Source organism: Lonchura striata, chromosome 5 (genome assembly GCF_046129695.1).
Source record: "Lonchura striata isolate bLonStr1 chromosome 5, bLonStr1.mat, whole genome shotgun sequence".
NCBI classification, from domain to species: Eukaryota; Metazoa; Chordata; class Aves; order Passeriformes; family Estrildidae; genus Lonchura; species Lonchura striata.
Window position 1 is genome coordinate 66,675,794 of NC_134607.1, and position 27,369 is coordinate 66,703,162.

General features: G+C 44.8%; 1 protein-coding gene across 1 annotated transcript in view; it reads left to right on the forward strand.

Moving 5' to 3' along the window:
- The first annotated feature begins 3,468 nt into the window (after positions 1 to 3,468).
- The window catches only part of CCDC3 (coiled-coil domain containing 3), a 33,713-nt gene continuing 9,812 nt past the window's right edge, over positions 3,469 to 27,369 (forward strand). Inside the window, exons 1-3 of the mRNA XM_077783159.1 lie at positions 3,469 to 3,556; positions 4,678 to 5,218; positions 6,180 to 6,354. Of these exons, the coding sequence (XP_077639285.1) occupies positions 3,469 to 3,556; positions 4,678 to 5,218; positions 6,180 to 6,354 (804 nt within the window). The remainder of the gene's footprint in view (positions 3,557 to 4,677; positions 5,219 to 6,179; positions 6,355 to 27,369) is intronic.

Below are 27,369 nucleotides of genomic sequence, written 5' to 3' on the forward strand. Positions count from 1 at the left end.
TTGGTTTCAAACTGAGAGTAGGTTTATATTAGATATGAGGAAGAAACACTTTACTGAGAGATAAAGAGCAAACTCTTTACTGATGAGGCACTGGAACAGGTTGCCCAGAAAAGTTGTGGATGTCCCATTCCTGGGAATGTTCAGCATCAGGTTGGATGGAACTTTAAGCAACTTGGTCTAATGTAAGGTGTCCCTGCCTATGACAGGGGGGTTGGATCTTGGGAATCTTTAAGGTCCCTTCCAACCCAAGCCATTCCATGATTCTGTGAAGATAGAAAGCAGAAAGAGTAAGGGCCAAAGAGGACAAGAAAGGGCAGAAAGACACAGTGAAGGTGTAGCCAAAGATCTCCATCTATACCATCTACCTGATCCTTCTACTCACTTTTCTATTTGAATTCTAATTGATATTACAGAAAGTCTTTTTACTGCTGTGCATAAAAGAAATATTTCCAAATGCTTTGAGACAACAATGTATTCCCAGCTGATCCCATAAGACATGTCCAGTTTCTTCATGGTCATGATTACTCTTCAAAAGAAAAAAACTTGAACAACTATGGCCAGGGAATGTGATTTTTTTTTTTAATCAGCCAGCCCAGTATTGGTAGAAAAATAGTTAAATAAATGCACCAAATGTCAACTATGACAAGAATGACTCAAATTAGAGAAGCAGAGATAGAAGAAGCTAACAAAAACATCTCTTTCTGTGGGGACACTAGCACAGCCAAATACTCATCTTTGCGGGTCACCCAGTTTAAAGAGCAGTGCACAGGGGGAAAAAATTTGGGTTTGATATTTTGTACTCTGGACTACAAAGGAATCACTGCAGATACATAAATAAAAGACAGCTGAGCTGAGGTTTCAGGTCACCTACACCCATCAGAAAGGCAGCTAGACTAAGCACTGTGCTCTCCTGTTGGATACCTGGACTAATGCTCAACTCAGTCAATTCTTTAGAGGCAAAGAGAGACAGAGCAGAGCAATGTTTCATTAAAACATTTCAATCACCTACATTGTCACAGAAACAGCAAAGAAAATTACATAGCCCAGGGAGAGAAACCTTTGATTTAAATATCTGTAAAAATGTGTGAAAAAAAAAAAGAGGAAGAGCTCCTGCCTGGGAAAATCATGAGCTTGTCTCAAAGTCTACAAGACTATCTAAGCAGAGGAAGTGAATGAATAACTGTGGCACATGCATGAGTGGCTGAAAGTGCAGCCTGAGCAGTAATTGGCTCTATTGGTGCTCCTCTGATTAGCTGGTTTTGGCTGCAGCACTTGTCAGACCCACGCTGAGTTCACAGCACAAAAGCATTCACACTGCACTGAAGAACGTCTCAGATCAGCCGGTGGATCCCTGCAGAGAAACAGCAAACACAGATCTGAAGGATGCAGTCCCCAGGGAGGGCTTTAAACCCTTACTTCATGTCACTAATTCCTCGTTATCTAGAGCTGGAAGAGAAAGGATTCCTGGAACGGATTCAGATGCTCCTGTTACTTTTCACTACCTCAGAAATGAAGGGAGAGAGAAGAAAATTGATGGTGTTTCTGTGGACAGAAATTTAAGAACAAAATCACAATAATCACGGAATGTAGGTAGTTTGAATTCTTTATCAAAATACCCATCTGAGTTGCTAATTAACTGAAGCAGCAAAGGGATCAGCTTATTGGTATGGGAAGGAAAGGTTACACACTGATAAATCTCCAGAGGGAGACAGGGAGAGGTCTCAGTTGGGGACATGTCACAGAGGGCATGGGAGGAAATGAGCCACCCCAAGTCCTCACAGTGACAGTGGGCACAGCACTGGCAAACATGAATGGAAAAGGCCAAGGAAATCAGGCACTTCCAAATAAGATAAGATATATTTTTATGTGTAGATTTGCACACCTGCTGTATCTGCTCCCAGGTTATGGCTAAGACCCTGTTTCAGCTCATTCAGCTTTAAAATCAACTCCATGAATGCCTGCTATATCCTGAAAATGCTGACATGACCACTCTGCAGAATGCCAGAGAAATCCCACAGAACATGAGTTATTTGCATCCACACTCTGGTAATCACCACCAAAAAACAATTTGGAGAGCATCAGCCAGCACAAGAGTATGCCAGCAAATGCTGTTGTGTTTTCTGAGCTGGCTCACTGATTCAAACACCCTGATCAAATATAAGGAATTTAGGCTATTAATAGTAGCTTTAAGGAAAGACTTACATATTTTGCTTATGAGCTGCCTGTCCTTTCTCACCCTGTCCTCCCTCCCAGCTAAATTAAGTTATGTTTTGTGGTGGCTAGACGAAATGTGAGGAACAGCAGAACAGATCACAGTTCAGATCACATATGCTCAAGGTGATTTGAGGACAGCTGACCATTATTTACTTCCTCATACAGTAAGCAGAGATGAAGGTTAAATGTGAGGCTTTTCTATCCAGAAGATATCAGTCTTCTATGTATACACATAGGAAATAGCAACTGCATTTCACACAAGCTGGGAATTTGGTTCCCAGGACAAAACCAACCTATGGTTACAAACATCTCTTCAGCTTCTTGGGGCTCTGCCTCCAGAGAAGTGGCACTGAAGTAATAAAACACTCACATGTTGCTGCCCACACTGACCCCAAGATTCATGTGGGTGAAGCTGCCAAGCTCTGACACAGTTGTACCATTGGGAAAGACATAGACAGACATGGAGAGTCCACCCTGGATGGGCTGAACATCTCTCCCACCACTTGCAGCACTTCTTTCTTCATTCTTTGTCAATATCTCGAGATACCATTTCTCACAGAAACCTGAGGTTCATGTCAAAGCCTCCATTTACACTGGATTGCACAAAATGCCTCCAAAACTGCATCAGCATTAGCTGAAGTCAACATCAGCCTCAATTCTTTGTTTTACTCTTTATTTTCTTTTTATTTATCTAAAACCTACTGAAGGAGGCTCTGGACCTTCTCCACCACAGTTTTGTCCCTTCAGGTTCTAAAGCAATAAGCAGTTTTTCCTAATGGTTATCATTAAAGAAATACTGAGCTGGTTCGTCTTTTGGGATTTCTTGAGGGTATTTTCTTTAAAAAATTCAAAATTGTCTTTAATTTTTTTTCCCTGAAAGTTTGAAGCAATTTGTTGATCTTTGAGAAACAGGGAAAAAAATCAGAAAAACTCTGTCATTCTGAATATTTTTTTAAGGAAAAAAAAAAAATCTCTTTATTTTTTAGCAAGAACCAACTTTGCTGTCCATGCATAAAGCTATGGTGAAATATATTGTAGCATCTTGCCATCATGAAATATGAATACTACTTTGTTAAACTCTTCAGCACACAGATGAGACTGATGAAACTATTCCTGAGGAAGGCTCTTGTCACTGAAGCTGTTTTGTCTCACTGTTATGAAGCTGACTCAGCATTATTCAACTGATGATTCATTATTTTGCACATTATTTTGAACCCCAGTCCTGCACAAGGACCCTCCTATACCACACACAGCATGAACGTGGAACAAAGAGGCACCTTCTGCTTCCAAGAGCTCCAAGTCCTTGTAGACAACTGGAGAAGCAGATGGAGACAGATGGAGGGTGAGATTAAAGGAACCAGCCATAACATGCTGTCAGACTTTGAGTAACCTTTACAGCCAGGGAGAGACTTAGCTGTGACTGTGTCTCCACGATATTCATACAAAAAAAAAAAAACCAAAAAAACCTCCAGAAGATTTAAAAAGTCCCAGGCCCATTCCTGACTATTATTCCAAGTGAGATCAGATGTGGGAAAAGGAGAATACTGAAATAGAAAGAGGCTGTTGGAGGCTGTCAGTGGTGCAAGGCCCCTAGGGATCTTTGGGAGAAGCTCCACAGCAGTTTGTATGTGGGGAGAGGGTCAGTCTTTGAGCTATCTGCCAAAAAGCTGCATCAGCTCTTCTAGGATGAAGCAGTGGGAAGTCAAAATATATTGAGACCTGGCTTTTACCTTGCTCACCAGATGTATTTTGGAAACTGATTGCAGGCTGCTAGGAAGAGCTGGTCTCCTACACTTGGAAGTTTTTCTCCAGCCTCATTTGAAGTGGGAGAAGTGGATGACTAGAGTTACAAGTTTCTACACAAGCACATCTTAAGTTTCCCAGGATTTTCTTTCCTAGTGGAGCTGTGCACTGCCCCCTGCTCCACTGAGACCCTTGTACTTCCAAAACCCTACGAGCCACACCTTCACTTTTCAAAGCACTGGGTGCCACCAAGCGCTCACCCCGGGTCCATGGAGTGTTGGGCAGCAGCTGCAGTCAGCCCAGAGTACGTCTGCCCTTCCCATCTCTGCTCTTCTGCATCTTCCCGCTTTGCAGTCTCCGTCCTGTCCACGTCTTCCCTTTGCATTCCTTCTCTTTGCAACCCTGCCTTTGTATCCCTCCCTTTTCACCTCCCCCTTTGCACCTCTCTCGCTTACAAGCCCACCCCTTTGCCTCTCTGCCCCTTCGCATCTCTGCCTTTTCCCATCCCTCCCCTTTGCATCTCTGCTCCTCGCATCTCTGCCCCCGCACACCTCCTGCCCCTCGACCCTCTGCATCCTCTCCCCTTCTCGCTCCTGCCTGCCCGGCTCTCAGCCCTCTGTGCATCCGCCCCTGGCACCCTCCCGCCCCTTTGCACCCCCACCCCTTCTCATCCCCGCCTCGCTGCCTCCCGCGCTCTCGCCCAGCCCCGGTCCCCCGCAGCCTCCGGGACAGCCCGCAGCGCCTCCGGGCCGTCCGTGCCCCGCTCCAACCCGCTGCCCCCGGCGCTCCGCTGCCCGCCCGGCCCGGAGCCGCCCGCGATGCCGCCGCTGCCGCTGCCGCTGCCGCTGCCGGTGCCGCTGCCGGTGCCGGTGCCGGTGCTGGTGCTGGGGCTGGTGCTGCTGCTGGGGGCCCGGACGGGCGGTGCCGGGGGCTGCCAGCTGCCGGCGGAGTGGCGGCCGCTCAGCGAGGGCTGCCGGGCCGAGCTGGCCGCGATCATCGTGTACGCGCGGGTGCTGGCGCTGCACCCCGACCCCTACGGCGCCTACAACTACCTGCCCTGGCAGAGGGGCCCCGCCGGCGGCCCCCAGCAGGGAGCGGGGGACCTCTTTTACTCGGCCGAGATCGAGCTGCTGTGCGACCAGGCGTGGGGCAGCATGCTGGAGGTGCCCGCCGGCTCCCGCCTCAACCTCACCGGCCTCGGCTACTTCTCCTGCCACTCGCACACCGTCATGCAGGGCTACGCTTATTTCTTCTTCCTCCGGTGAGTCCCGGGGTAGGGGGGTCCGAGGAGGGGTTGGGATGGTGCATCCCGGCTCCGGGGCATCTCCGCGGGCGGGGGATGCGCGCCCGCCCTGCCCGCAGGGTTCGCTCCGTGCCGCTGCCGCTCTCCGCGCAGCGCCTTCTCCTTTGCGCTTCCACACACAGCTTCACAGGGAAAGAGAAGCTTGGGACACCAAACTCCCGTAGTATTCCAGCACTGTCGGCCAGCACATGCACAGGGAGATGGTGTTGAGTAGCTTGTGGGTGCTGCTGCTTTTGTTTTTTATGGCGGGACGGTCACAGAGCTGTTTGCCGAAGTTTGGCATGGGAGTTTAAAACCCATCCCCAAATACTCACCCGATAGCTTTCCATCGACTCTCCCGAGTCCCAGCCAGACCCTGACTTTGGGCTCATCGAAAGAATAAGAAAATAAACCACAATGTGGGAACAGAGCCATCTCCGTGACCTTTCAATTCGAGAGCATTTGTGAAATACTACTCAGTGGCTTGTTTTGAAATACTTGGTATATTCTTAGACTGGACGTGCGACAAAAGTAATTTTGATGCTGTCTAGGGCTTAGTCTGCAGCAACATCTTTAAGCGCATTTTATTGACACAAGTTATTTATTGACTGCTTGAAGGAGTACTTAAACTCTGTGCTTAAGGATAATGTGATGAAAATCCAGTAGAAAGTGTGGCACCAAAATACAGATTTGCCTCCTTCATGGGGTTTCACAGGTATCTGCAGGGTGGCAGGAGCCTGTTTGGTCCTTACTGCTGCTGCCTGATCCCAGTCCTTGTGGTGGAAATTATCATTTTGGTGCCAGGAGAGCTCAGAGCCACTTGCTGGCTAAAAGTCTGTGTGACTTTTTGTTGAGCCAGGCTGGAGTATGACAGGTGACTTCTGCAGGACAAAGTGCTGTTCATTCTCACAGTGGGCTGCCCCTGCAATCTGTGTTCCAGAATGGATGAGAACTACATCCTCCTGCCACATGGAGTCAACTTCCAGGAGGCGATTTTCCCTGACACCCAGGAGAACAGAAGAATGTTTGCCAGCCTTTTCCAGTTTTCAAACTGCTCACAGGCACAGCACATGCTGAGCTTCTCCAGTGACTGGGAGATCCAAGAGGACAACCGGGTAAGGGATTCTTTCACTTTCCAGTGCTTGTTTTCAAAGTGGCCACAAGCATTCCCATGTCCTTTGTAAGCATATGTATATTAACACAGAGCAGCAGGTACTTGATTTTCCTGTTCCTTGAGTAGTATCACTAGCAAAGTAACACACTGGTGAGGAAATATTAAACTGTTTTCAAAGATGACATCTCTGTTAAGCTCTTCAGCTTCCTGTGGACCTGAACAAAGCTTAGTATCAACTTGTTCATGAGCAATAGGTTAAAAATAGTATTACTTGTGATCTTTTCCTCCCCCACCTAGCTAGTTTCTGAGTTTGCTACCTCTAGACCTCTTTTTTTAAATTTCAGCTGAAATGCTCAGGAGCAGGTATTTGCTTTTGAACTTCCATGTTCATTTGATGAAGTGAGAGCAGTACCTGGACCATGACAGACTGTAAGGGATTATTCTTGCCTGACTCCACATAACAGCATAAACATCTACTGAAATAATTGCCCTGAGCTGCTTTTGTGGCAACTGGGGAAAAAAAAGACACTTAAGGGTACATTTCATGTGTGTGATGAGGCCAGGGTTCCTCTAAGTGATGCCAGCACTTCTGGATTAGACAGATGAAATGTCTCTTTCTCCATTCAAGGAAGGCCACAGAAAGCAGTTCACCCTCTAGGCAATCCTCCCTTAAGAACATCCACAGATGCCACTGTTGGTGGCTTCTGAGCCCCTTTATGGGATTGTAGTGTGTGTAATAAATGCAGGATTTTAACAAATGCTTATTTGGCAGAGAGAAGCAAAATGTTGTTATGTGTGTGCATGTTCTGGATGTGCATATACTTTTGAAAAAGTGGAACTTGGAGAGCTGGTTTAGTGCCAAACCCTGTTCTGTGAGGCTGGTGGTTTCACTTGGTAGCTGAGAACATTTTAAGCACCCCTCTAGGTCAGGATGGACAGGACAGGTGTCATTGCTTGTGTATTCTGTAGATTTACCCAAGGCATGTTTATGTATGACAGCAGATGTGTGAGTGGCTTCTTGGGAGATGGATGCAGGGAATTCAGTAGCTGTCTGAGCCTTTTCCTTTCACCACCTGGCCAAATGCCAGCACACAAAGTTTGAGCTGCTGTGTGGCCATCTGGCCAGTGACACAGCTCCTCTCCTTGGGATGCCCCATGAGCAAGAGTTTTCTTGCTGCTGATATTTTGGGGAGGGAGTGTGGAATGGTGCTGTTCAAATGTGTGGGGACAGCAGCAGAAATTGATATTTAAGAGGAAATTAATTATCCTACAATTAAATTGCAGAGCTGTAACCCTGTCTGGGCAAGAAGGGGGAGGTGGAGAGCCTTGGTCCAAGCCCTGCCTCCTCCCTCCACTCCCCTGCTCCCCAGTGCCACATGCAACATACTTGGCAAGTAAAGGTGCTGCTGCTGCCAAATCCACAGATTTTTGTCCAGGGCATCAAAGTGGCATTGGGAGGCCACCAGATCCAACTGCCAGTGTCTGCTTGTGATGCCTCTGCACTGTTCATGTCATCATACTGAGCTAAATGTAGGGGACTCTTGATGGACTGGTGCTCGTTTATGCCAGCAGTGAATCTCACCAGTCAGCCTTAATGGAAATCACCAGGCAGAAACCCCCAGGGTAAGTTGGGGCAACCCTCAGCAAATGTATCAAAAGTGCATTTCAGCTGTTGCACTCTTTGACCCATGCAGCTGTGAGCAGACTGGGGGGGATTAGAGCTGCTGGTCCCACAGACAGGGGCCAGGGGCTTTACACGCTTCCACCCCCACCCATCCAGTGAACAAATTCAGCACAACTGATGGACACTTTGTCTCGCCTTCATAATGAAAAGTAAAAGCTTCCTCTGCACCAGTTAAAAATAGATGGGGCTGACTGTGCTCTCATTCAGCTCCTGCATCTGTGTTTGCCCAGCCGAGTGCCGGCTCCCGGCGCCTGCGTGCCCCAGCCTGGGAAAGGGGTGACATTTCTGGTGGCTGCAATATTAGGAACTTGTTCCCCAGCTCTTCCCAGGTACAGGTCTCTTTATATTTCCCTCCTCTCTCTGTCTTTTTACATATAGTGGTGGTTTTCCCAATTGTCACTGTGTCTGCTCACATCCTGTCACAGTGTGAACAATTTCTGTTTCCAAATTTGCTCGGCCAAGCTGGCCCGTGCTGGCTCCTGAGCTGAAATCTGTGGTGTGTGCCAGCTTCATGGCACAGACAGTGAAAATAACTTAGAGCATTACTCCTGAAGTTTTTGAGAAAGAATCTCTTTGGGAGCCTGAGTACATCCAAAGATGGGTTCTGTGATGATGTCAAGTTTGGAAGAGCTTGGACAGAGAGAGAATTGCTTGATGAGGCTCACAATGTAGTGAGGAGTCAGGGGTCTCACTAGCTGCTGTGTACTGACATAAATAGTTACTTAAAATACATCATGGATGTTTTGTGCAGTCAAAGAGGAGAGATGGAAATGTTGAGACATTCCGAGCAGAAGGCAGCTGGGATGAAAGTCTCATCCCAGGAGTTCATAGGTAAGGTCCTGCCTCCAGGTGTTGGAACAGCTGCATGCAGGGACAACTTGAAAAGCAGCAGAGGAGGTCTGGAATAAGAATGATGAAATTTTGTTTACAGATAAATCCCATACTCTGAAAATCTTTTGGAATCCTGATCTTGATATATTTCTGGGGTGGACACTTTAAGAGAGATTTTGGTGCTAGAAGCATGTGCAGTTGCAATGGATAATTTGGGTTTGCAGCTCTGGGATGCTCAGCCAGAATGTGAGAAAATCCCATGATGGATGAGTGTCTTTGCCTCATGTAATACTACTCCAAGGAAGAGGTCCCTTCTGCAGGGTGTGCTTGAGCTGGCCATGGGGCAGGTGACCCAAAAGTGACCACTGACATGTCACCCCTCCTGCTTGGCCTCTTCTGTCTGCAGTGTTCCTTGCATGCAGGCAGCCTTGTCTGGGCTGCCCGAGGGGTGAAACTAGGAAAGCACTGACAGCTCCTTCTCCTTCCAGCAAATGTGTCTGATAAGGCAAAAGAGAGCAAATAGATGTGCAGGAATCTTTTTATGCACTGGGATGTGCCACCTGGCTTTTCCATCATAGTAAAATGCTTTAATTTAATTTTCAGAAAGGCCCATGGTGTGTGATGAAAAGAGGTCAGACCCAAGGCACATCTCATTGAGTATAATACTTTCCTCATCCTGGGCCTGCTGCTTTTGCTGAAAGCTAATTCCAGCTGCATTTTTAAGCCCCTTACAGTCTGGGCTAAGAGCCAAATACTGCTTTCCATAGTTTTCCAATAACCCTACAATCTCATAAATTTACTTAGGTGCTTGTTCTGGCCATTTCAGAGTGTAGTGATAGCTCCTGCCATTGTTTCTTTAGACACTTGCATTTTGGCCTCCACATTTGCAGAGGAATATACTAATATGGCTTCATCTTGACTTTTTGTCTCAGACCTTTGGCGATGTTGCAGACCTCTTGCTTTACTCCAGCTCGTTGTTGCAGTGGTTTCCACAAGGTTGTTTCTAAAACCAAGGGATGATGCAGTACATTGGGATTGAAATCTAGCCCCTCTGCAGAGTTTCACCACTTTAGTGCAAATCTACGAGCTGTAATTTCTTCCTTCTGTGATCTCATAAAGTGGACCTTATTGCTTTGTCTGCACACAAGGGATTACAGGAGAAGTGACTTGAGGTCTGGTGTCAATAATGACAGTAGAAATCTCTAGAAGCACTTGTAATTATTGTTCAGAGGGGCTTGAACTGGTTTTGTCAACAGGTTGGTAAGGAAATGTGTTCTTTTGGCCTCCCTCTTATGTGTGCAGGAGAGCTGCAAAATGACCCCACCTGCATCACAACAAGGGGCTGATGTCAAGGTGTCAGCCCAATTGTGAGCAACAGTGAGAGCACTGAGATAAAGTCCATGGAAATTAAGGAGTCCAATAACTTCAGTTAAGCTCAGAGATTGCAGGGGGAGGCTATACCTTTTATTAAGTCTCTCTCCCAGCACTGACTCGAGCAGAAGAGCCACAACCACAATGACACCTCAATTGATTTAGATGAATGGACTTGCCTTCTGAGAGACCTCCAGAGCTTTATCTGGAGGTATTATCTCTAATAATAGAGCTTTTATGGGAGTAGTCAGTGTCCCAAATAAAAAGCAAGGTAATTAGTGGGTTAGCCTGGCAGTCTACAAATATCTGTTTAGCATCTTTGGGTTTGTATCTTCTTCTCTGGTGGCTGTAACAGACTAATGACCTGACTGGGACACCTGGAAGACTTTGGAGCAGCTGAAAAGGGAACTAGATAAGAAAAGCAATGTAATTGCATAAATGGCCTTGCCATTACTGTGCAAAGCAAAAATCAAATTAAATTACATTCTTCCTCTATGGAAGTAGAGGAAATGGCTTCAGAATTATTTGTATTTTAGCAACTGCTCTGTGCATAGACTGGGAGTCACTGGGTTGGGTGAATCCCTGAGCCCATCTGTGGGCAGCAGCACATCTGCTGGTCCCAGCCTGGCTCTTCCCTGATGCTCTCAACCAGGTGAATGGTAAAGGGTCTCAGTCAGTGACATTTCACAGCACCACGAGGGCACAAGCCACAGAGAAGTAGCCACTTGTACTAGAGCTCCTTGCCTACCAGAGAAGGGCTTGTTAATGTGATGTTTGCTATGGGGACTTGTTTTGATCCATCTCTCAGGCAACATGCCCCCAGAGAGGGGGAAGAAAGAAGGAAAGTTGGGGAAGTCCCTGTAATTTTTCAGACTACCCTGATTTTGGAAGTGATTAAACAGTGTCCTGTCCAGAGAGAGCCTTGGATGCATGTGCCAGAGGTCTTCCTGTGGTGGCTGAGAAGGACATTGCTGATGCCAAAATTGACTGTGCTCTGTGAGTCTTGCAAATCCTGGTCACTGGGAAAAATAAGCTGATAACTGTGTTATCCATGTTATTCTCAAAATTAAAATGAAAAATTATTTTTTTTTCTCTTATTAAAGTTAAAAGCTCCTGCTCTTGCAGAGTTCCCTCCCTGCTCTGAGTGCTGTGAGATGAATTTCAAGACTGGAAAATGCTGCTCATGTAGTCCAGAGTCAGCTGTTTTAGAAGAAGAAGCAGACTGAAAAAGAGCAGGGAGCATCCTGCACAGTTCTCTTTAATTCCCATGTACTGAGTTTTTGTGTTTGCTTGTGGCATGAGCTGCATTAAACATTCTCCCTTCTCTGGTTCTTAAGGCACTTGGGAAATACAAAGTAATATCAGTTAAAAACAGTGCTACGTGGCAAGGGCAGTACAAAAAGACCTCAAAATAGAATTGAAGTGAGGTCCAATATCTAGAGCTTTGAAAATCTTCTTTTCTCTGTGGTTTCTTGCCCTGCCATTGGTTAAAGGAGCTGATAGCATGATAGAAAGTGCCATCACTTCTGGGTTGTTTTCACAGTGATTTTCAGAGCTTTTGTTTTCCTCCCAGAAACCCACCCAGGGTGAACCCCTCCCTATGATCTGTGTTTAATTTGAGTACATGCAAGCAATATCAGATTAAATGGAGAACTGCTGACAAGAGTCTGGGGCAAAGAAAGACCACAAGACAATTGATACATTTGGGTACCATCCCCAGGAGTCTTTTGGCACAGAAATGGCATTGATTCTGGAATCTTCACACCCAGGCTGTGGTAAGGGACTCTTAGAGCTCTGACTGGCATATCCCTATCAGTTTTCTATCTTTCCATATACACACAGGCTGATAAAACACAGAGTAAAAGATCACAAAGGAATACACAATAGCCTTATCTACAGGATGTTTCCATTACATATAGAAGGTGTTCTGAGCAGTGCTTCCCAGGAGAAAAATGGGCAATATCTCTGGTTTTCAGTTGTTTCTTAGAGGAACATTATTTCTGTTGTGGGTAGATTGGCTGGTTTTCATACACAATGCAAGAGGGATGACCTGATGTAATGTGGGAGCCTTGGATTTGTTATCATTTGTGAACAGTCAGAATTTGGGATTGAAAATGGAGCTTTACCCCACCCATCTGAGCTCTTGTCCCCCACATCAGCCATGGTGGTGGGGAGGTGCTGAGGTGAGAGCCCACTTAGCACCCTCCTGGTACCAACAGGGGAGCCCCAAAGAGTGCCAGAGCTCCTGGTGAATGTGTCTGGACCAACCTGCTGCCTATCAGGCATTGCAGATTGCTCCAGAGCACGGCTCTCTCTTGCTGTGTCTCAGGCACATCCAAGGACATAATATCCTTAAGAATATCCAGTTTCCAGCTCATTGAGCAAGGAAATGCCAAGACATCCAGGGCTGTGTGTGTGTGTGTGTGTGTGTGTGTGTGTGTGTGTGTGCTGCTGCCTCCTTGAAGGGTGAAGCAGCAAAGCAATCCTTCCAGGAATTGGCAGGGAAGGGAGACCCACATGGCTCCAGGCCGCTTTTAATTATCCAGAGTCACACTTTAATGAAGTTCTGCCAAATGCTCTAATTCATTCCATACTTTGTGGCACAAGGCTATCTGCTGCTGTACTTGAACTTGGTGGTAAACAGGCATCTGATTCCAGCCCCAGGACATCTTTTGGCTTCTCCATCTGGCTGGTGGCCACGGAGGCAGTTGATAGTTGTAGGCTGAGCTCTGCATGTTGAGAGACACAAAGGTGAGGCTGAAGGGACTCTGTTGTCCCTCCTCTGTTTTAGATCCAAGGCTGTCTGCAGGGATGCCATAGCCTTGGGCTTTCCAGCCCAGACGTGGCTGAAAGACTTGCAGTGCTGGATTTCTGCTGCCGGGCACAAGTCCTGCTGCAGCACTTTCTTAATTGGATGAAGAGTTTTTTGGGAGCCTCTGACCTTTGAAAGTCTCCTAGCCAAGGGCCAAGGCTGTGTAGGTAGGAGAGATGGGATTTTGATTGAGCTGGTCATGTTCTCTCTATGCTAACACAGAAGTGGCTGAGGGGGGTGATACCTCCCTCGGGGGGGAATCAGTGGGAAGGCTGAAGCCACCCTGAGCATCCACATGTGAAGATGGGCTGGGAATTGCAGCATTGTAGTGAGTGGTGGACCTCTCATCCATCCCCTCTGGAGATGACACTGTCATGAGAAAAGTGGCAACTAGAAGACATGAGGAGGCTGACTTCAGTCTACTGTCTCCTTCCCTGTGTGTGATACTTCTGCTTTCCTGCCCTCCTCCTCACAGCCTCCCCAGAGTTGGAAAGTGAGAATGGACATCTCACCACTGTGAAAGATGAAGGGAGAGATGCAGGGAAAGGGTTGGTGCAGATCTGGGCTGTGAAATTGAGGAGGGCAGGGCAATGCATGCTTTAAAGACCTTGTGTCCACAGCCAAATCCCCTTCCTCAACAGAGGTTTTTGTACTCAAGGTGCTCCCCAGATACCTGGGATGTGCTCTCCAAGGAGAAGAGTTGAGGCTGGTGTTCTTATGGTGGATGTATCATCTTACTAACCCAAGGCAAAACAGAATGTGCAGTCCAAAGAAGCAGATCACAGGTTTATTTGAATCCAGTTATGCTTACAAGTCATAATTGTTCCATGACATTTCAGTCTCAGAGGGTGGAGGTACTGACTTTGCCTGGGAGCCACTGAAAGATGCTCAGATATGAGTCCTCACATCCTGCTCACAGTAACATACTGGGGCTATTCCAGTGCTTTTGATTGGGTTAGGAGCAGGAGGGGGAAGCAAACATCAGAACTGGCTGCACATGGCTCTTCATGTGCTTGGATTTTCCTAGACCTTGTTTGGAGCCAACTCTTGGGGAATACATTTAGAATGAGTCTCGGTCAAGTTTTCTGGAACAAGATCTGCCAAAATTGATGAGGGAGGTACCCATATTATGTGTTGTTCAACCCAGTTATGGGAGCCACTGTGTCCTTTTGTAAATCTGTGAGTCTGTAGATGAGTTGTGTTGTTTTTGTGTGCAGATTGAAACTTTGTATTGGTCAGCAGGTGGAAAGGATGATTCCTGTAGATCAGTAGTCCTGGACCAGGATCTCTCCTTGATGAACATGATGCTCCTACAGGCACTGTGGGCACACCTGTCCTTTAGTTTAGTTGCTGTTGACCTTGAACCCAGAGAAAGTATTTTCTTTCAATTTCTCTCTCTCCTGACCCATCTGTGACATAGATACAGAAAAAGATGGAGCAAAACATTTATTAAAATCAATGGCCACCAAAATCCAGCTGGCAACTGGCAGACAGGACACCTGTGATGCTGCCTGTAACCAGATCAACCACTGTGGCTTGAAGGGAGATGAGATCTTTTAATCTGGGACATATTTTCTCCCAGCCCATGCATTTTGATGTTTATTTTCAGAAATGACAAGCCAAGCTGGCTCTGAGGCAGCAGGAGTTCAAGTCCCTAATGGAAGCTGCAGACAGAGCCTTTTAAAGCCAGTCCTGCCTCTGCCAGCCAAGTACCTTTCCAAATTCCCCTGGAGAAGTGTCCTTGCCCTGTTGTGCTCAGCCAGGAGCAGCCATGTGGTGCCAGGCTTGGCTTGGCCACTGGCCCTGGCAGCGCTCAGCCCCTTGCTGCAGCTAATATGAAGTGACAAACCGAAGTGACAAACCAAATTGCCTGATTTTGAGGGACTGGGAACATATGGTTTTGGTGGACCAATTGCAGTTGGTTGCTGAGCAAATCATTGCAGGTGCCTCCAGCAGCTGATGCAGTGACTCCCTCCTCTTGCTGCCCCAGTCTGTCAACTTTTTTTGGAACCAGGCTACTGCAACTGTCGAGTCATCTGTAAAAGGAGTGACAGCAGGGAAAAATACACTGAGAGAGAAGCAAGTTTCCATGACACTGTAAAATACAAAAGGAAAATAATATAACTAAAAACCCAGGTCTGAATTTCTGCCCAAAAAACTCAGCAGCAAGCAAGGAAACAAATATTTCCTAAGATCTGAAAGCACTTAATGGATTTTTTCTGCAGTATTTTTGCATTTCGTAGATCAGCAAGGAAACAGTAGCAACTGCAAGGGGCAATGTTGGTGCAATGTTTTATATTGAGACAAGATGTGGGACTAAAATGCAACCTAGTATTTACATACTGTTATCCTCAAACTGACCCATCTTCTTCACTGTGCAGGGGCAGCAGGAGAACTATTTCCATTCTGCAGAGATAAAAGAAAGGCAGGTGTGTTGGGCTCCCAGTCCAGTGGAGACAATTCTTTTTTCTCCTGGATTCATGCCCTCTGGGATTAAAATCAACTGTCTGAATTTCTTTTTCCTGAAAACTTAACTGTCAAAATCCTGTGCCCTTCCCCTCCCATGACTTCCAGTCTTATTGCACAGGTAGTGCTGTACTTTGAGTAGGGATTTTTCTTCAGGTGGGTGACAAATGAGCAGCTGGAGTTTAGTTGTTTATTCAAACAGAGCATGTTGGTGGTATGAACTCTGGCTTCCTTCTTCAGGTGGGTGGTGTCTCGTATCGTCTTCATTCCCTCAAAATGTAATAAGTTTATTGCCTTCATTTGTCTTTGCTGTACACCCATTTCAGAGTACAATTGTTTGTTTAGCTTTCTTTTTGTATTTCCAGAGCCTTTAACTAGGGTACAAACACAAATATGTTCTTCTGGATGTTGTTTATTAGATTATTTTTTATTGTGGAAAATTATTTAAATGCTTACGTGGATGGTGGCTGGGGAGAGAAAAGAGAGAAAGTCAAAGCACTTGTACTGACAATAGCTCAGGATAGGAATAGAAATTCAGATGCTTTAAGTCCTAATTTCCCTTACATGGGGAAAGATAAAAATCCCATTATATCCCAAAACAGAGCCTTTGAAGCAGAAACACAGTAGCCACATCCACTCAAAATTCTCCATTTTGTCACAGAGTGAGGAAGCTGTTTTCCACCTTTAAAGCAGCATCCTTGGGCATGGAAAATGAGCAATAATGAGGAAAGAGCTTAGACACAGTAACCATAGGGCACCTCTGCCACATGCCTGCCCATGCTTTAAAAAAGTTCTGAGGTCTGGGTTGGCTGGGAGAGAGTTTATTATTCATGGTCTATAAAGGTTGTCTTAAGTGAGAATCTGTGTGTACATGGCTTATCTGTGGGGAAGAACCTTACTTGGTCTGTAAGTATCTCTGCTGGAGATTTTTCTGTGAGTAGAGACAAAGAAAAAATAACAATGCAAATGAGAGAAAATTAAAATAACTCATGAGAATAGGAAATGAAGAAATAAACCACCAAAATGTGTGGCCCACTGATGTGGTTACAAAGCACGGGTCTAGCTGGGAGATTGAGGTGGGTCAGAAGAAGACATTCTCTGGCTGCCTTCCTCTGGAGAAAGAGCCACTGCACGGCTCATGACATGGCTCTGGGAGGGGCTGTGTAGGCTTTCAGAACCCCCTGTCCCTCTCCTGTTACTCTTCAAGCTGGATGTTTGTGCTGCTCTCTCTGGAGAGGGTCTATGTCCCCCACTCTATAGCTGGGCAGCTCCAGGAGGTACCAGGTAGCATCTAAAGCCCACCTCTATCAGCTGGATTCAAAAAGACAACCTGGAGGTGAATTTTTTAAAAAATTACTTCCAAGTTCTCTGTGCCATGCTGGATATGAATTCTGGTGTTGTGAAAAGTCTCTGAGGATTGGAAAAAAAACATTTTAAGAAGACTCTACAGAAGGGTTATTACTACCATCAATGGTTTAGGTTTTGTCCTTTTATACATTTTAGCCTCAGACATGTTTTGTTTGAGTTGAGTGAACACTTCATGATCTGTCCCTCAAAATCCTAATTGAGCCTGTGTTTTCTTAAGTCTTGGTTTCAAAGGGCAGAGGAGCAATACTTTGTGCTCAGATGTTGCCTGCCATAATGAAAATGGCTTGAAACCACATCCAGTGACAAAAATCCTCCAATATTTAACCCTTATCTGAAAGCAGCTGAACTACTGATGGGAAATGTCCTGGTGCTTCCAAATCAGTGGCACTCTGGAGCTGCTGGAACACGTCCTGTCCTTACAGACAGTCATGGCTCAAGTAACATATTACAGATGTCAAGGATATGAAGGAGCAGACCCCTTCTATCAAAACATCAGGCCAGAGAAGGGCTGAAATCAAAATCCCAGACTGGAGGCATCCCTGAGGCATTTGCCTGCCTGTTCTGTGTCTGGGCTTCAGGATCTGCCTCTGGTCCTGCTCATTGTCAGAAACTCTGGAACAGGAGAAGCCTCCTGTGGTCTCTGCTAACGAAGTGGTGTTTATCACGCTCTGCTAATTGCATTTGCTATGGTATTTACAGCATTTCCTATGTTTTGAAATGGAGAAATCTCAGGCTTGCCCAGGGCTCATTGTGTATTTTAATTTGCTCCTAAGCCCACACTATCTTTAAACATTAACTTACACATTGGCAGTGTCCTGGGGCAGCCTCAACCCCACAGCTATTGAGCTGGGAATGTGGCTATTGAAGTGTTAATGTTTGCTCTCATTAGGAATCAGACATAGTGTCCTTTTTCCAAGTCCTGGGAAATATTTTTAAATTTTTATTATTTTTCTTTTTTCCTTTTCCTTGCAGTTTTATCTGCAGTCAGTATTCCTGACTCCTCTAGAGCAGCACAGGGATTTGGAAATCCTTGCCCAGCACAATATGGGAGTGGAAAGATCTCCTAATGCTGGACCCACTGCAACATTAGCCCTACAAATAACTGTTTTCAGATTCCCCTGGCCTCTGGGGCAAAGACAGTGTATTAATTGCAAGAACAGAGGTCTTTGAGCTCACATCGTGGTCTGGCCTTGGCCACATATGAACTTATTTGTGTCTAAAAGGAACTGATGTGGTCCTGGGCCATTTATGCCACAGCACCTTGACCATGGCTATGGCTCTGTCTCATTAGCTTCTTTTTCTGGATATAGCAGTTCCAGCTTAGATTCAGTGGATGAGGAAAAGTCCAGAGCTTGAATCAAGCACTGCAGCATGCCTGGAGTCCTACTTCTGTATCTGTTGCTGTGTGGAGCAGGTGGCTTGAATTTGGCTGGAGCTTATGATGCATTTTGTAGTCTTTAGCTTATAAAGCCTTTTGGATAAAATTTACTGAGTGCATGAAGGATGTGGAGTTTTGTTTTGTGGATTTAAATCCAATATTCTAAATTGCTTTAAAGCAATTCCTTGTGTTTTGAAATTCTGAAACCTCTGTCCTCCCCTTTTTAAGGCCTGTGGTCAATCACAGACTGATTTAGAAAATGGTGCAAAATGTGTAAAAGAAATAAAAACCCCCAATTTTTAAAATGATGGTAGGAAAAGAAAAAGAAATAGAGGACGCATATGTTATCAATACTCTACCAAAAGTGAACATTGTCTCTGACACAGAAAGCCTTTAACTCTAAAGCTTGTAGAACAACTGGAATAATCTTTCTAATGCAGTCAACATTATTGGAGCTGTCATGGGGCTGTTTGAATTACTTCAATATTGATTTTAGGGCTTTTTCTGTTTGAACTTTATGTATGCACTGTAGATGTGACTCCAAACATGTTTTTCTATGCATTTTATGATAAATATTCTGGCTTTGGATTGGCTTCTTGGTTGGATATACTTAAGTGTTAGTTGAATGGAGTTAAGGAGCTTGTCTACTTCAGTATTGATCTTAAAATGTGAGCAAAGATTGGATTTCATTGCATACAGCATTCTGAAGGGCTTCAGCCAACAGCAGAGTGGGGTACAGGAGTCCTTTTGTTAGGTGCTTTAATGTCAGAAGTACTGAACTGGTGCAAAATGACAGTTTTCTGAGGAAGTAAAGTAAAAGGCTGTCAGCATTCTCCCCTGCCCCCATCCCAAGACCCACAGTATGCTGAGAGATACCTAAGTCAGGTATCCATGGAAGAGTACAGGAAGAGAGTTCTGCTGATGCTTTCCCATCCTCCAGTGTTTTCAGGTGAAGATGTTTCTGTGGTGAAGTAATTTCCATATATTTCTTTCTTTTTTTATATTCAGTGACATCCAGTCAATTTATCTCCCGTAAAGCTGTCCAGCTCTCTCTTGAGAATTTGATTGCCTTTTTGATTTGATTTCCATCTTTTAGATTGCCTTCAACCTGTTTCCTACTATATTATCTGATATTCCCAGTTCTTCTGCCTGACAAGGCTCTATTTTCTTCCTTCATAGCATTCATGGTTGTGTAAACCTTTATCCTCCACCCTCTCACTGGACAGGACTCAAAATTACAGATCAAGCTTGATGTCTGAGCCTCAGAGAAGTTGTTCCTTCCCTATCCTGGATAGGACTCAGTTACTGCTAACACTGCAATGCAAGTCCTTGAGAAAAGAGGGAGTAAAGCCCCTTCCCTGGCTGTCTGGGACCTCCCACTGCTATTGCCACAGGGAAATTTCAAAGTTTTGCCTAGACTGTTGGAAGTGCCAACAAGGAAAGCAAATATTTGTGTGTAAGACTTAACCCCAAGAAGATTAAGTGCAGATGAATGTCAATAGTGCCAGCAACCTGTGAGAGAAAGTGAAAACTGAGAAGGATGTAAAAACAGAACATAGTATGGAAAAAAAAAAGAAAGGAAAAGGAAGAATAAAATGCAAAACATATTAGAAGAAAATCAGGGAGAAGGAAAATTTCAATGGGGCTTTTTGCTTTCCAAAAAGGGCAGCATGAAGAGCAGCAAGACAAGCGTTGCAACAGGGGCTCATCAGTGTTAACAAGTTGGGAGGTTCCAAGGGTGAGCACAAAGTAAAGAGGGGGCAGAAATGAGGGATGCAGCTTGATGGGATGCTACATGGACAGTAGAAGCCTTTGGAAATTGAGAAGAATCCCGTAGGTGATGAATATCTTGCACGGTCTTTAGTTCCTACCCCTTCAGTTTTGGAAGTCAATTGCTAGCTGGGGAATTGTGATCCGTGGGAAGAGGTTTGGTTTTGTGAAGCTTGGCCCATGTTCTGTGGGAGGAGAGCTGTACTGTTTGGAAAGCATCCACCTTGAGAAAATCATAAGTGGTAGGGCTGTCTAGACTAGTCAGGAAGGCGTGAACAAATAACCAGAGTAAAATAGAAGGAGAAGAGAAAAAGTGTGATTCCTCACCTAGAATTAAATTAAGATGTCAGGAAAAAAAATTACTCGAGGCTTCAAAGGATGCAAACAGAAGATGTTCTTAACTGGCTTTACTCTAAGGTTAACAAGGAGAGGAAATTAGACATGCTCATGGCTGGATTTACATGTCGCTGCTGGAAGAGGGTGGGGAGATATGTGATAGGAATGCTACAATTAATTATTATAAATCTCTTCATAACAACCGTGTGGGCAGTGTGCAGGTGTGTGTGAGGACCTTGGCAGCCTGACAAAAATGTAATTATTGGTTATGGAGGTAGCAGCGCTCACTCCTTGGCACTTTGTCAATCAGCAGAGTGGTAATTAGCCATTGCTAGAGGCCACTGTGATTCTCTGAAGAGGAAAGTAGAACCTCCTCAAACACCTGGATGTGGTCTGGGTGAGAGCATGGGAGGGTAGTATGTCTTACCTGGGAGACTGCAATTACAGCAAGGATTTCCTGACTCAGAAACCAAACCAGAACTATTCTGCCTTAAATATTGTTATTTTTTGACCTGCAGCTTGAAACTGGCAGCAATCTGCATCCATATAACCCAACCTAAATACAGTGGTTTTTTGAAGTGAAGTAGATCATTAATCTTTAGTTTGCCAGGGGTCATGATAGATTTTCTATCGCTGAAAAAGAGGTTGGAACTCTTTTCTAGGATAGATATGCACCTGCTGAAGTAATTTGGTGTGCAAAAGGAATGACTTCCAACAATTTTATACAGGAAGTCTGATATAATCTGGGTTAAAGAGAACTAATTCTTGTTGCCCTCATTGCCTCATAGAGGACAGCATGTTATTTTCTAGTTTGGCTGACAGAAAATGTGGGCTTTGGGACTATACTACATATAATGGAGAATTCAGTGTCCTGCCCCAAAACCCATTCTTGGGGGTTTCCCTCCCTGTGGATCATAAGCAATCATGTACAGTCATGTTTACAAAGAAATCTGAACCACAGGAGTAAGAAGCAGCCTTGAGAGGAGGGTCAGAAGCTGTCCAAGGCACCATCTTTCCAATTTCTACTATAGCTGAGGAGTCAGGGTGGGAAAAAGCATTGCCCTGTGGAGCTCTTTAAAGTTCCCCATCAGATGCAGTAAAACACACTGTAGAGCAGCTTTAAAAACAAGGGGAAAACAAAGGTAAATATATCTCTGACATAGTGACAGCCAAGAAGAGCTTGTCAGGCCTGGGTTCCTTCAAAGATGTGCACTGAGCCCTTTCACACTCTTAGTGCTGTTTGCTGAAGTACTGAGGAAGTGGGAAGGCATCCAGAAAACTGGTTCAACTCAGCTGACACGCTGGAATTTGAAAAGGAGCAGGAAGGAGATGGAGATCTGCAGCACACTGCTGACCTGCTGGGACACAGTGATGCATCATGCTGCTCCTGCTGCTGCAGGCTGTGCTCAGAGGTGTCGAGCAGCTGATGAAAGCTGTTGGAAATGATGGAATAGCATCTTCTCACAGCTGCTACAGGGTTGGGTTTTTTTGGTCCCGATGAAACAGGGAGACAGATTTTTGGGGTAGCCTTCAGGAAGCTCTTGACCCAGCTGGCTACAAGGAGTGAAAGTGCCTCACAACTCTGTATTGCCCTGGAATACATGGACAATCTGTAACAGTGAATTGATTGTAATTTGTCAGAGCTGAGCAGAGCTTCCTCTGATCTTCTGCAAGCTTCGCAGATGCTGTGTAAGAATTACTTGTGAGCTGTAATGCCTGCAGTGGTAAAACTCAAACACACAGGGTGAAGACTGAGGAGTGCTCATTTGTGGTTGCTACAGACGTTCTTTGTCATGGCCATTACTGTAACTTTATTGTAATTTAACCACATTTTAAAAGTCAACCCACAATTGTAACCACTGTGTCACCACCCAAGACTCAAAACTCAGCCCAGAATCAATGAGGTTGTAAATGCACAGAAACCCCTCCTGCAATTTAACACCAAGGGAGAAGTCTTCTCAGGTAATGCAGAATTTATTATAGCATCCCTCCCTTTTCCTCTTCCCTTTTATGTGGTTTTGTATAGCCCTCACAAACTACGAGTTATACATAGAAAGCAAAGTAATAAATGAGTTTGAAATATGAAGCCACATTCAGAATTTTTTGGATGAAAGTAGCTTTGTTAGTTTAGGTTATTGGTCTACTTTGAGAAGTGGTAGAGGTGGAACATTGCTTGTGAGATCTTTCACCTGAACTTTAGGGGTTGAGCCCAGTAATTGGATCAATTGATGCTTAAGTTGAATTATCCCTATAATTTTTGTGTTTCTTTATTATTGTTACATATGCATCAGTCCTAATTGACTGAGAAGTTTTTGAATAATTAAGCTTTGAAATACCAGGAATTATTCCCTCAGCAATCAGAGGATGTGACATGCATTTTTAACAGTCTTCATTAAATTTAAGTATTTAAGTCATTAACGTAAAATATGAGCTCACACCTTCCCAGCAATGACACCACTGACTCCAAAAGGCACAACTAAGCTGTCATAAGCTGTTGGACAGATGGCAGCTTCTTTAGCTTCTACCACATTACTTTTGTTCTCCTTTCTGTTGCTTTGTTCAAATTGCTGCCTGGCCATGTGAGCAAGTCTTGGACTCACAGCCTTGAGTCCATAGCAAAGCATCTTCTTTGGTCTGTCACTCTCCAGCCCCAAAAACAAAAGGTCAGCCATATTTCTTGACCTTTTCAGTGGATCTGAACATCTGTGGAGCTCAGCCCATTTCCAACCTCACAGTTGTTCTGGTTGTATCTTAGGAGCTCACTTCTGGAGTGTCTAAACAATTATGACCTGTCTTTAAGGCATGGACAGTGATTAGCAGAGCTGGGAGGCAATGTCCTTGTATCTACTGAGTTATTTTTTTGCTGCTAGGCATCTGCCTTCCTTCCCATGGAACTCTGAAACCAATATGCCTGTATTTCTGTCTGTATTTCATGTGTGGTATTGTGGAGAGAGCTCATTACAGACAAACTCAAGTGTAGCCAGCACTTAGCTGCAAGTGCAAACATATCATGAATGTCTGTGTTGCATTAGGATCTTTCCAGAAGACATTGAAGACAGCCAAGAAGACATTGACAGACAGCCAAGGTGGCTTCACAGGCTCAGTGTTCTCCCAGCACTTGTTGGTTCAACTGTTTTTAAAAAATGTAGGCATTTGGGAGAGCATGGATGTCAGCACCAGTAAAGATTTGCAGTGCACCAAGTGGCAGGAAATAGGTGAGTTGATTTAGAGCTCAGCCAGCCTTGTCCTTGCTTGAGCCTTCTAGAGGAACTTCAGGGAGAGAAACGTAGTGAGCTGTGGTAGGAGATGGCTCTGGGGAGCCACTAGCTGCTGTTTCTGAGTTATAATTGGATTTCACAGTCCCAGAGCTGCATGGCACATCCATCCCCACCTCTTGTCCTGAACTGAGTTGTGAGGGTCCTCCATCAGCCCAGTGAAACACCTCCAGAGCCTGGAGCTGGCCCATCAGGAGGGATGAGAGGCAAATGTGAAACCAGTTGCATTGCAGGCTTTGCAATTGTTGTGAGGTCTCCTGTTTGAAGTTTCCCAAGCCACGGAGCTCAGGCAAAGAACCTGAGGGAACAAGAACTGTCTTAACCTGCCAGATGTGTCAAATCAGTGCAATCTCCATCATGACAGGGAATGAGTCTGGTGAGTAGGAGACATGTGAGTTTGCTTGACAACTGCTGGTTCAGTTCACAGAGAAGTTTTCTGCACAATGAGTGGATTCCTCCTGGAGGAAACACAGCCAGACTGCTCCAGATGCCTGTATGGTGTGCACCAGCTCCTAATGGGAACATGAGGGATCCACAGCTGGTACTTCACACACCTTCTGAACCCTTTCCCTGTCTGTTTGTTCACCCCAAACACATCTAGAGCTTCAGTCTACAGATACATTTATTTCATTCAAATTGATGCAGCCAACAGTGCAAGCCTTTTTGGGGTGTCTCACCTGAGATCTTGAGTTTTAGGCACACAAGCCTCACTGCGGGTTTCTGGAACTTTCAGTTACTTGTCTCTTCCTCCTCTATTCTTTCATTTAAGCCTGTCCACCTGACACCTGCTCTGGCCACCTTACTGTTCAGACATAGGTCAACCCAGCAGGGTCTGGCATGGCAAATGTGACAGAAAATGTGGAGAAGTACAACATTATCCATGGCTTTGTGAGGCATTTCTGTGTCCTTTTGGTAGAAAACATGACCATCATACCTTCCAGCTGACCAGCATTGAAGTGAATAATCTCAGGAGATCAGGAGCATCTTTACAGTATCACATCAAGGCATTTGCTCTTAAGTTTCGACAAGCCTGATGTCTCAAGCAAAACTCAGCTTTGTTTTGTCCACAGGCAACCTCTGCTTCACTCTCAGTTTGCATCCAAAGCATTAAAAAAAACATGGGTTCATCAACATGTTCATGAGTTTTTAGTAAGCTGGGATTCGGCTTTCTGACAGCTCTGTTTAGTCTGACATATGTTCCTGCCCTTTACTTCTGTGCAGGAATGTGTCTCTTCATTTCCATGAAAACCTCCCTGGTGAGAAGTTTCCTTTTAATCTTGCACATATCCTGAATTGCTTCTTAAAAGTCACTGATGATGAGAGCTGGAATTATCTTCAGATTTTATAACTTGGCTAAAAAAGTCTGGCTTCAAGCTAAATCTTGACACATAAATCTCAGCCAGGAAATAATTTAGTTTCTCTCTTTCCATCAAAACAGCAAACAACTCGGCCCACTCCCAAACAGTTGCAAAGTTCTCAATGGTAAAAGGGAATTTTAGGAAGGGATTAAATAAAGAAATGTTACTAAGTGGCAGAGTCTCTAGGGTGGGGAGAATGTGAAAGGAAAAACATTTGGAATGATGCAATTTATTCGGATCTTTTTTCTGTTTGTTTTTCTTCACTTGAAATGCCTCACAAATATCTGGAGGGAGCAGGATAAATTATCAATTTGATTGACTTTCAGTAACACTGATTGCCACGAGAAGGTTGGTGCTGTATGCCAGTACAGGGATGTACTTATTAACAGGATTAAACAGAGCGAGGCAGCAGTTGAGAGATCTCTCAGTTGAGAGATCAGGTGGATGGGGCGCAGATTAAACAAATTGGTTATCCAGGCTTATCAGCTGAGTTTGTGTTGCACTTTACATGTACTAACCCTAAACCACATCTGGTTGATGAAGAGAGGCCTCAAATATCTGCAGGAAAGGGTCTTTACCATTCCCTCCAGAGGCTTAGTGCCATGCTCTTGTTGTGCTCTTCCAGATTAACTCACACTCCCATTGATTTCTGACCTAGGCAATGAGTGAGAATAAAAGTTTTCTTCCATTCCAATAAAAACCCCTTGTGTATTCTGCTGGATTTTCTGCTCATTTACTGACCCTTAGATCCAGAATAATGAGAGGAATGACCATTACCACGTTGCTGCCTAACCAGTCACACCCATTTTGTTGGTGGATGGTGCCTAAGGAATGGTTTGGTTTGTTTTCCATGGCCCAATAAGGGCAGTTGCTAGAAGCTGTCCCTTTGATCATACTTGAAACCTTGGTCTTGGGACCATGGACATTGCTCATGTATCTGAGCCATATCTAAGCCATGTTCACAAAGCCAGGATTTTCCCCTTCTTGGATAATGTAGACTTAAATGCCTTTATCAGTGACACAGAAAAATACAATTTTTTCTTGTATTGACTAAATCCCTCAATACTGAAAGTTCAATCAATCACATAGTGCAGCGATGGACAATTGGTCCAGGATCCTTACTGAACAGTATGTTTCCAGATTGCAGGAGACAAAGCTGCAGGTATGGGCAATGCCTACCAGCACCTAAGGAAAAACATGGTGTCTGGGCTCATACTCTGAATTTGCACAGAGAAGCACTGTGGCCATTCAGCATGCAAGTATCTGCCCATGAGTCCTGGCTCTGCTATTGCTCTTGTCCTATACATACTATTCAGGATTTGAATATAGACCTTTCTGGATTAGGTTATAATGACTCAGAAACTCTATAAATCACAGTTGTTCTGTAATCCCCATTTTTTGGAGACAAGGAATGGAAGCACAGGGAAGCTATTTACTGGACCTACTTACCCCTAACTGGTTATTGCCCTCACTGCAGGGGAGACCTCCAGTCCCATTCCCCTGATTAGGATGAGCATTTTATCTGCCCTCTTTGATGAGGTGTGAAATGCACATGTTGCTCAATGAGAACAAACTGTTCAGATAACACAGCTCAGAATGATAGAGGATTTGTTCTTCCAACATTATCATTGTCAAAATACAGGGCAAGTGTCCTAATTATGTGACTAGAATGGAGCCAGGTCCTGACTTCCTCAGAGTGGGTTTGCCATTTTTTTTTTTTTTCCTCCAGTTCTGTGATGTTTGGCAATTTTTGTGAAGTTGTATGGATGGTGACTGGTGTGGGTACTGTGATTGCTACTGCAGGAGGGGTGTGAGGCAATCCAGATCATCTGCTCTTCAAGGCTCTCTATGCCCTGGCCCTTGCTATTGCTGAAGTGATGCAGTACAAAGCTGGTGAAAGTACAGATAACTTCTGCATCAGAGAAATATGGGAAAAGCATAACAAATTCCACAGAAGAATTTTGGACTGATAGAGAAAATTAATTTCATAATCATATTTAAAGCCCATGCGTACACAAACAGTAACACAGACTTGCAGAGGGAAGCATTTACTTCATGCCCCTAAGTATTTAGCCAGGAACAATAGCAGATTTTACAGGTAAAAAGACAGAACAGCAGGGTATTAGGAGATTTTTCAGACCTCAGTGCAGTTATTCACAGAAGAGCCAAACCCCAAGGTAGTGTGTGATTGAACTGTAGCTCTGAGGTATCACCATGTGCTCGCTGTGCAGTGGTGTGGCACTTGCTATGTAATTATCTCTCTCCAGCACAATTATTAACATAGGATTAAACAGCTGAGAGCCACCACTGCAACATTAACCAGCAGTGGGGTGTGTGCTCTATAATTTAGATGCTTGGAGGGAAGAG